This window comes from Talpa europaea (assembly GCF_964194135.1).
Source record: "Talpa europaea genome assembly, chromosome: 7".
Classification (NCBI taxonomy): Eukaryota; Metazoa; Chordata; class Mammalia; order Eulipotyphla; family Talpidae; genus Talpa; species Talpa europaea.
This window is the reverse complement of record NC_140074.1, coordinates 119,484,599-119,493,830: the sequence shown is the minus strand read 5'-3', so window position 1 is coordinate 119,493,830 and position 9,232 is coordinate 119,484,599. Positions and strand designations below refer to the sequence as shown.

Genomic DNA, 9,232 nt, shown 5'->3' with positions numbered 1-9,232 from the left:
GCAACAGAGTGTAGTGGAAAACCAGTAAATATGAAATGGTAACTCAGGAGGGAGAGGAATCAAGGGAAGACTTTCTGTCCCCAAAGAATAGTCATTCCTCAATTTTCATTTTAGAACCTGGCGTCCTTCTTCTGATACCACAACCCCAAGATCTTTTTTTTTTAAAGATTTATTTATTTATATAAGAACCAGGGTACAGGCCAGATGCACGGGAGGGTGAGAGGATTCACCAGACAGAGCGGGGAACAGAACAGGCAGACAGACTGAAATACACTGCTGAGGGGAGCAGTGGGTGAGACAGGAGAGGTCTGCTGCACCATGTGGTATTCTCGCCAGCTGACCAGGCTCGAACCGCACTGCAGAAGCTGCGGACAGCTTCACAGTGCGGCGCTCAACCGCCTGGGCCACTGGAGAGGCCCACGACCCCAAGATCTTGACCTTTTCAACATCTCTGAAAGAAAACTCACACAATTCATAGAAAACCATGAATATGATGTTTCACCTCTGCCAAAAATGCAATGCTATTGATTTGAGCAAGGGAAAGAGAAATATGTCAATCAACTTTTATATTCTTATAGGAATTTCATGGTCCCAAAGGCTGGAGGGCAGGAAGGATTAGTCACACTAAATTTGAAATGCATCACTATAATAACCTTGATAATACTCCTCCCTGACCCATTTTGGAGATAACAAATAACCCCAAGGTAACTCTCCACCTACAGAAGTGGACATAGTAGGGTAAAGACATTCATTAAAAAAAAAAAAAATCACCCAATTATGAATAATTCATGATGAGCTGGCAAATACTATTTTGCTATGGGTAGCAAAGCTCATCAAGAAACACCCCAATAATGTGTATATAAAGACAAACTGAACTCTTGGAGTAGGACACTCGCCATCGGAGCTCCACTCCAAGAATAAACGCTCCCGTCTGGCCACCATGTCTGTGCGCTTTTCTTCCACATCCCGGCGCCTTGGCTCCTGTGCCGGAGCAGGCTCCACGCGGCTCTCTAGTGGGGGAACAGGCTTTGGGGCTGGAAACGCCTGCGGTGCGCCGGGCATCGGAGGGGGCTTCTCTTGTGCCTTTGGGGGAAGCTCAGCTGCAGGAGGCTATGGCGGGGGGCTGGTCGGAGGGAGCACCCCCTGTGCCGCCTACACAGGGAATGAACACGGACTCCTGTCCGGCAACGAGAAAGTGACCATGCAGAACCTCAATGACCGCCTGGCCTCCTACCTGGACAACGTGCGCGCCCTGGAGGAGGCCAATGCCGACCTGGAGCAGAAGATCAAGGGCTGGTATGAGAAATTTGGGCCTGGCTCCTGCCGCGGTCTCGATCATGATTACAGCAGATACTTCCCAATCATTGATGACCTGAAGAGCCAGGTAAGAAACGCAGTATCACGAGGTAAACACCCCACCTGCTACCCATGTCCATATACACACATAACATATATCACAGTGGGGCTCTGCTCTCAGCTTCTAACATTGGTAGTTCATTACTAATATTTTTTTAAAGATTTATTTTTTATTTATACAATAGCTGGGGTACAGGCCAGAGGCGGGGGAGGATTCACCAGAGACAGAGCAGGTAACAGAACAGGCAGACAGACTGAAAGCACTGCTGAGGGGAGCAGCAGGCGAGGCAGGAGAGGTCTCCCGTGCCATGTGGGTATCTCCATGGCCAGCCGGGAATTGAACCCTTGCTGCAGAGGCTGCAGACAGCTTCGCAGCGCTGTGTTCAACACGCTGCTCCATCGCGGAGGCCCATCATTACTAATATTAAAAAATCTTTATATTAAAATGTAAGCTTAGAACATGGTCTGCCCATCATGTGGTATTAGGTATGCATGTTTATGCATTTAGAAGATTAAAATAGCAAAAATTGCTCGATGTCTTTAGGTCTATATTTACAAGCTCTTCCATAGAAAGGGTTGGTTTGCTTTTAATGAGTGGGATAGAGGGTAAAGGAGGTCATACTTGAATTTCCTATTTTCAAAAGAATCATCTTCTTGTTGGCAACAGAACGACAGAAATACTATTATAATTTCATAAGTGACTATTTTAAGGAATTTTTTAAATTAGCATTTCTACTCTTACCTGACTCTCCACTTATCAGATCATTTCTGCAACTACAAGTAATGCCAACGTGGTCCTACAAAATGACAACGCAAGACTCACAGCTGATGACTTCAGGCTCAAGTAAGTAGATGTAGAAGGAAAAACAGGAAAAGTTTATCTGAGCATTTGCTTCATTTTTTAGATCAAAGGTTAGTTCCATGCTTTGTTTTTTTGTTTTTTCAGTTCGTTTTAAACCAAATGTATACTAGAATGACTAACACACTGTACTTGGAAAATTGGACAGGGACGGTGACACACATGCCTGTCAGGCTCATGGGAAGGGCATTTTGAATATTCCCATTCTCTTGTTTCTAAGAAATATGTTTATTGCATTGTGGGTCATCTAACTAAAGTTATAGAGGATATTTTAGTCCTCTGACCTCAAAGCTGACGTGGATTTTTATGAAGACCTAGAAAAGCGATGTGATTAGGGAGTTGAAACGTTCCAATATTTGTCTAAGGTATGAAAACGAGCTGGCCCTCCACCAGAGCGTGGAGACGGACATCGGCAGCCTGCGCCGGGTGCTGGAGGAGCTGACTCTGTGCCGAGCCGACCTGCAGATCCAGCTGGAAACCATGAGCGAGGAGCTCACTTACCTCAAGAAGAACCACGAGGAGGTACACACCCCATGGCCCCAGCCCTCACCACCTGTCTTCCTCCCCAACTTTAACACGAATTTCAGATGAGAAATAGGACATCTTCAATCCATTTCGAGAAGGAACTTGCTTGCTTTGTTCTGGGTGGCTTGGGATGATTCTATTCATTCCCCTCAAACGAAACCAAGCCTTTAAAAAAGTATCTTAACAGTATGGATGTTGTCAGTCAGGTGCCTTTAAAAATGTTCAGCTCCTACAATAGTGAAACTGCATTTCAGGAGATGAAGGCGCTGCAGTGCGCGGCGGGTGGCAACGTGAACGTGGAGATGAACGCAGCGCCCAGTGTGGACCTCACGGTGCTGCTCAACAACATGCGGGCCGAGTACGAAGACCTGGCAGAGCAGAACCGCAGGGACGCCGAGGCCTGGTTCAACGAGAAGGCGAGTCTTGCCACAAACAGCCCTGTAGCACTGGGGTGTGCTCACAAAGCTAAGGTTTGCCTTTTGCCTCTCCCCAGAGCGCCTCTCTGCAGCAGCAGATCTCCGACGATGCTGGAGCCATCACCTCGGCTCAGAACGAATTCACTGAGATGAAGCGTAATCTTCAAACCCTGGAGATTGAACTTCAGTCCCTGTTAGCTATGGCAAGTAAAAATTACCAAAAACAGAATTGGTTGACCATATTCAGATCAAAAGTTGGGGGAGAGGGGAGTTTTAAAGAGGGTTTTCTTCAGCTCTTCTTTTTTATCCATTCATGACTATGCTTGAAATAAGACACATTTGCATTTTGCACAGTAGACACCACCTTGGCTGAAAATTATGCCACGTCGCTAATAATTGTGATACATTAGAAACTAGCAAATACGATTATTTTGAGGTGTGTGGAACAGAATTTTTTTTGCCCTGACTCTTTTCTTCCCAATCAAAAGGTCCAAAACTACTGTCCATGGAGTGAAAAAATATGTTTGCACCCCTTCCTAACTTCTTCGGCTGGGACTCCTTTCTGGGCACTTTAGAGTACTTACAAGTTCCTTTTTAAGTGGCACAAACAAGAAGCAAAGTGGAAGCATGAAGGTTACCTATAAAGCTAAACATTTGATGATGATAATAATAACCCTTCTCATTAAGGGTTTTCCCAGCACTTTCACCCACATGAATCCACAATAACCCTGGGGCATGAGCCAGGTAGACTTTATAACTCATGTCATTATCTACAAAAGAAGAATCAAGATTCAAAGAAGTTTAAGCACTTTTCCCAGAGTCCCACAGTGGTATACAAGGAATCCAGAATGTCTCTCCAAATTTTCTAACCCCCAAATCTACACTTTTTCCACTAAGGCTAGTAAGCTTCCAGAGTATAGCCACCCAAGAGGCTATGAATGTTTATACAATTAAAACTTTTACTTAAGAAAGAAATTTTAATTCATTTTAAAAAATATTCTTGCAGATAAAAGGGTAAGACTCATCTCCATTCCATGTAAAATTTCAACAGCGTCCCTCAGTGTGATAAACACTGTGTAAATCCATTTGGATTTGCAAACCAATGAATCAAATTATTAAAGCCCTTATAAGGTCATTCTTTTCTTTGGGTCATTCTGTGGGAAAGTGTATGCAGTTTACTGTAAGATTTTAATAGAGCAACAATCCTCATGAGACAAGGTTGTTGCATGATTAGAAGTGACATGGCATCATGTTGGAGGTTAGCAGGGGTCTCCTGGAGAGTGGGAAACTACCAGATTCTGCAAGCACAGACGGTGTTGGTGGTGGGAGGGATCTTTAGACTGTCCCCTATGAAGAAACAACTTCTTTTGAACACTCCTGGGCATAACATTCACCACCAATTATTCATTCTCAAACAGAACAATAGGATGACATCTAATAAAGGCAACAATTAACAGCAAACAAGTAGAATCTTTTGAGTGAATATGGCTATTTGCATGATGGAAGGATAACTCAAATGTTTTTTAAGTGTTTTACCTTATTCTAAAACAACACGGTGACATTTTCTACAAACCACAGAAACACTCCCTGGAGTGCTCCCTGACCGAGACAGAAGGCAACTACTGTGCTCAGCTCGCCCAGATCCAGGCCCAGATCACGGCCCTGGAGGAGCAGCTGCACCAGGTCAGAACCGAGACTGAGGGCCAAAAGCTGGAGTATGAGCAGCTGCTGGACATCAAGGTCCACCTGGAAAAAGAAATCGAGACCTACTGCCGCCTGATAGATGGAGAGGATGGGTAAGCACAGCTTCCATTGAGAAAACTATTTTAAGGTTCTTAAAGGGTTTTTTTTTTTTAATCATATACATTTTTTTTTCTCGTTCCTTCAACCACAGAGTTAGAGTGTTATCTTGAAATCTTTATTTTTTTTTTTAATGTAAGCCTGTGTTGCTATAAACTTCCCCAGTGGTACTGCTTTTAAAGCATCCCATAGGATCTGGCAACTTATCTCTCCATTTTCATTAGTATCTAAATATTTTGTGATCTCTTCTTTGATTTCTTCTTTGACCCAAAAGTTTTTCAGAAGCATTTTGTTTAGTCTCCACATGTTTTGGTTTATTCCAGAATTCCTTTCATGGTTAATTTCTAGCATGATAGCACTATGGTCTGTGAAGATGCTTGACATAATTTCTGTTTTCCTATATTTTCTGAGACTTGTTTTATCTCTAGTTAGTATGTGATCTATTCTTGAGAAGGTTCCATGTGCACTGGAGATGAAAGTACGTTCATTACTTTTAGGATTCAGTAAGAAATCACATAAAATTATGTATGATCTAAACCATATGTCCATAACCACTGTCTAGTATTACCTAAGAATTCAATGAACTCCCATCTTAAATCATTGTTTTTCAGTTTCCTCAGCAAAAAACAGAGTGATATAATTAATTCAAGCTCTCTATATTTTTGCAGCTCTTGTTTCAAATCAAAAGGCTATGGAGGGCTAGGAAATCAGATAAAAGGTAAACAACAGCCTTGTTAAGTATTCTGTATTTGTATGTTTCAAATGAGGAGTTCATTATTTGCCTTTCATGACTTTAATCAATTCTAACAGTTCATATGTGTTATTTTAGATTCACCTAGAACCACCATGGTTAAAACAATTGTTGAAGAAATAGATCCTCGTGGCAAAGTTCTCTCCTCCAGAGTCCACACTATGGAAGAGAAATCCATCAAAGTGAACACCATGAACAGTGAGCAGAGGGTGCCTTCCTGAACTCACAAAGAAGGTCCCTAGACTAAAGTACCAAATTGAACTTGATCTTTTAATGAAGGCCCTCTTATCTTTTCTGTTTTTCTTCTAATGAATTAAGTCCAACTACTTCTAGAATAGTAACATTCTCTGGTTTTCTCTACAGTGGTGTTTTAATAAAGATTCTTCCTGTTGCAAGTCATCTTCACTGGTTCTGGTTGTCAATTTTTTGCATTTTAAATATACTCCCCAAGGGGAGGTGAATTTTGTTTTTAATTTTTCCTACTTAGTTCAGTGGTCTTTACAAGTTAAGTGTAAGTTTAATAGCCAAATTAGTAACCAGTTTCACATCTCTATAAAATTTTAAATCTTCCTTCCTTCAATAATACTTTTTGAGCACACATTAAGTGTTAGCGATGAGAATGAAACAGTAAAATTTAGTCTCTAAGTGCAGTACATTCATAGAGTAGAAATAAAGAATTGAAGAATCAGAAACATCCTAAAAAGAAAGAAAGAAAGAAAAATCCCATAAATGGTAGTATTTGAAGGTTAAGGGAAAAGAGAGAGATGTGGACTAGATGACTAGATAGAGTGGTGGGAAATTCAACAATATTAGGCCACAAAACAAATTTAAGAAAACTGAAATCATATCAAATATTATTTTCTGACCACAATGGTATGAAACTAGAAATGAATCACAGAAGGAAAATTGAAAAACTATGTAGTAATTAAGCAACACACTTCTGAACACCCAATGAATCACAGAAGAAATCAAAAGGTAAATCAAAATGATCTTGAATCAAATGAAAATAGAATAATTCTAAATGTATGGGGTACAACGCTAAGGGAGAACTTTATTGTTGTAACCGCGGACATTAAGAAGAGAAATGCCAGGGCCTCCCTGGTGACTAAGGGTTAAGTCTCAGCGCTATCACTGAGACTGCCTGAGTTCAATCCCCAACCAGAGAGCTAATCCACATGGCACAGCAGACCTCTCCCATCTCACCCACGGCTCCCCTCAGCAGTGTATTTTGGTAGATCCGCCTGTTCTGCTCCCCACACTGTCTTTGGTGAATCCTCTCACTCTCTACTCCCCACACCTCTGGCCTACAGCCCAGCTCTTCTATGCCTCAGAATAAAAAAAGAAGAGAGATTCCAAATAAGTAACCTAACTGTGTACTTCAAAGTACTAGAAAATTAAAAGCAAACTAAGTCCAATGTTAGCAGAAGAAAGGAAATAATAAAGATAAGGACAGAAGTAAACAGGCACTAGGAAAATCTTAAAGAAGATCAACAAAACAGTTGATTTTGGGGGGGAAAAACATAAAATTGACAAATCCTTGGCCAGACTAACCAGGAAAAAAAAATAACAAGAACTCAAATAAATAAAGTTATAGGGTGAAAGAGGAGATATTACAACTGATGCCAGAACTACAAAGGATGGTAGATGATACTAGAATATTTATATGTCAACATATTTGAGAAACTAGAAAAAATGGCTTATTTTCTAGAAACATGTAGCTTACCGAGACTGAATCCCGAAGAAATAAAAAATCTGAACAGACCAATAATGAGTGAGGAGATTTAATCAGTAATCAAAAACTACTCAACAAAGAAAAGCCCAGGACCAGGTAGTTTCTCTGGTGAATTCTACTACTTAAATTAATGCCATTCTTTCTCAAACTACAAAAAATATATATCTATATGAATAAGAGGGAACATTCTCAAATTCATTTTAGAAGGCCATCATTATTCTGCTATCAAAGCCAAAGACATTTCAAGAAAAGAAAATTACAGACCAATATACAGAGATGCAAAAATTGTAACAAAATTCTAGCAAATCAAATTCAATGACACTTTTTTTAAAAGCATCATACCCCATGATGAAATGGGATTTATTTCTGGGGTGCAAGAATGATTTGACATACACAAATCAACAGATGTGATACACCACATTAACAGAAGGAAGGATTAAAATAATCATTATCTCAATAGATGCAGAAAAACATAAGATACAATTTAATACCCTTTCATGTTAAAAATGCTTGATAAACTCAGTATAGAAGGAATGGACCTCAACACAAAAATACCATACATGACAATCCCACAGTTAATATGCAGGTGGTAAAAGTCCAAAAATTATCTTCTATCTCAGGAACAAGAAGAGAATGTCCACTCTTGCTACTTTTATTCAGTGTTATACTGGAAGTCCTAGTCAGAACAACTACACAACAAAAAGAAACTAAAGAAACAAATAAAAAAAAATTCTTTTACAGAAGACATCTTACATATAAAAAACCCTAATGATATCACACAAAAAAAACATTAGAACTAATCAACAAATTCAGCAAGGCTGCAGGATATGAAGTTAACATTAAAAAATTAATTGGAGTTCTATACACTGATAATAAATTATTCAAAAGGGAAATTAAAAAATCAATTCCATTTACAATAGCATCGGAAAGAATAAAATATTTAGGAGTAAATTTAACCAAGAAGGTGAGAGACTGGATATCCACAAGTGAAAAAAAGAAATAGGACCCTGTAGTATACACAAAAATCAATTTAAAATGGATTAAAGATCTAGACATAAGACATAAAACTCCTCAAAAAAAACACAGGGCAAAGCTTCACTGCATTGGTCTTGGCAATGATTTCTTGCATTTGACACTAAACGCAACAGATCACAAATACAAAAATATACCCAGGACTTGTCACATAATTTCCAGGAAAGAATCAATAACAGTGATAACCAGCACTTACCATGTGGCAGATTCTATTCTCAGCATCATTTAATCCTCACAATAATCCTACGAGGTAGGTACTACTATCATTCTTTTTTTATAGATAAGGATATCAAGGCAGAGAGTGGTTGAGTAATTTGTTGGAGGTCACACAACTAATAATTAGAGTTGCGGGAGTGCTAACCCAGGCAGTCAGGCACCCTGTGCGTTTAATAACAACCTAATACCATGCTCATGTTTCTACCTTCCTGACAGCGAGAGAAGGAATTTAAAAAAAAAAAAAAACACTTAAATGCTATACATTCTAACTCCAGTCAGTCTCAGACTAAAAGAATATTCAGTCTCCTTCCCAAACAAACCAGGGAAGTCATTTTGCAGAAGGAATTAGCACAACGGAACTTGAGTCTCACAAATAAAAAGTAGGAATCTAGGAACAAAACAAACTTCATTCATGTTCAAGAAAAACATTTTCTAAAGTTGGCTAACAAAAATACAGAATGTGCATTTTAAACAACAGCAAAAGATATCCAAGCACATGTGAAATAATCTCTACATTTATGAGGGAAAAAATAATGTAAGATCAT

The 9,232-nt window shown here is 39.6% G+C and overlaps 1 protein-coding gene across 1 annotated transcript; it reads left to right on the top strand.

The window, feature by feature from the left end:
* Positions 1-703: 703 nt before the first annotated feature.
* KRT27 (keratin 27) lies at positions 704-5,957 on the top strand. Its single transcript, XM_084237118.1, has 8 exons — positions 704-1,384; positions 2,118-2,200; positions 2,581-2,737; positions 2,995-3,156; positions 3,234-3,359; positions 4,735-4,952; positions 5,625-5,674; positions 5,786-5,957. The coding sequence occupies exons 1-8, from the start codon at positions 941-943 to the stop codon at positions 5,926-5,928; spliced, it is 1,383 nt and encodes a 460-aa protein (XP_084093244.1). The 5' UTR covers positions 704-940; the 3' UTR covers positions 5,929-5,957.
* Positions 5,958-9,232: the final 3,275 nt, after the last annotated feature.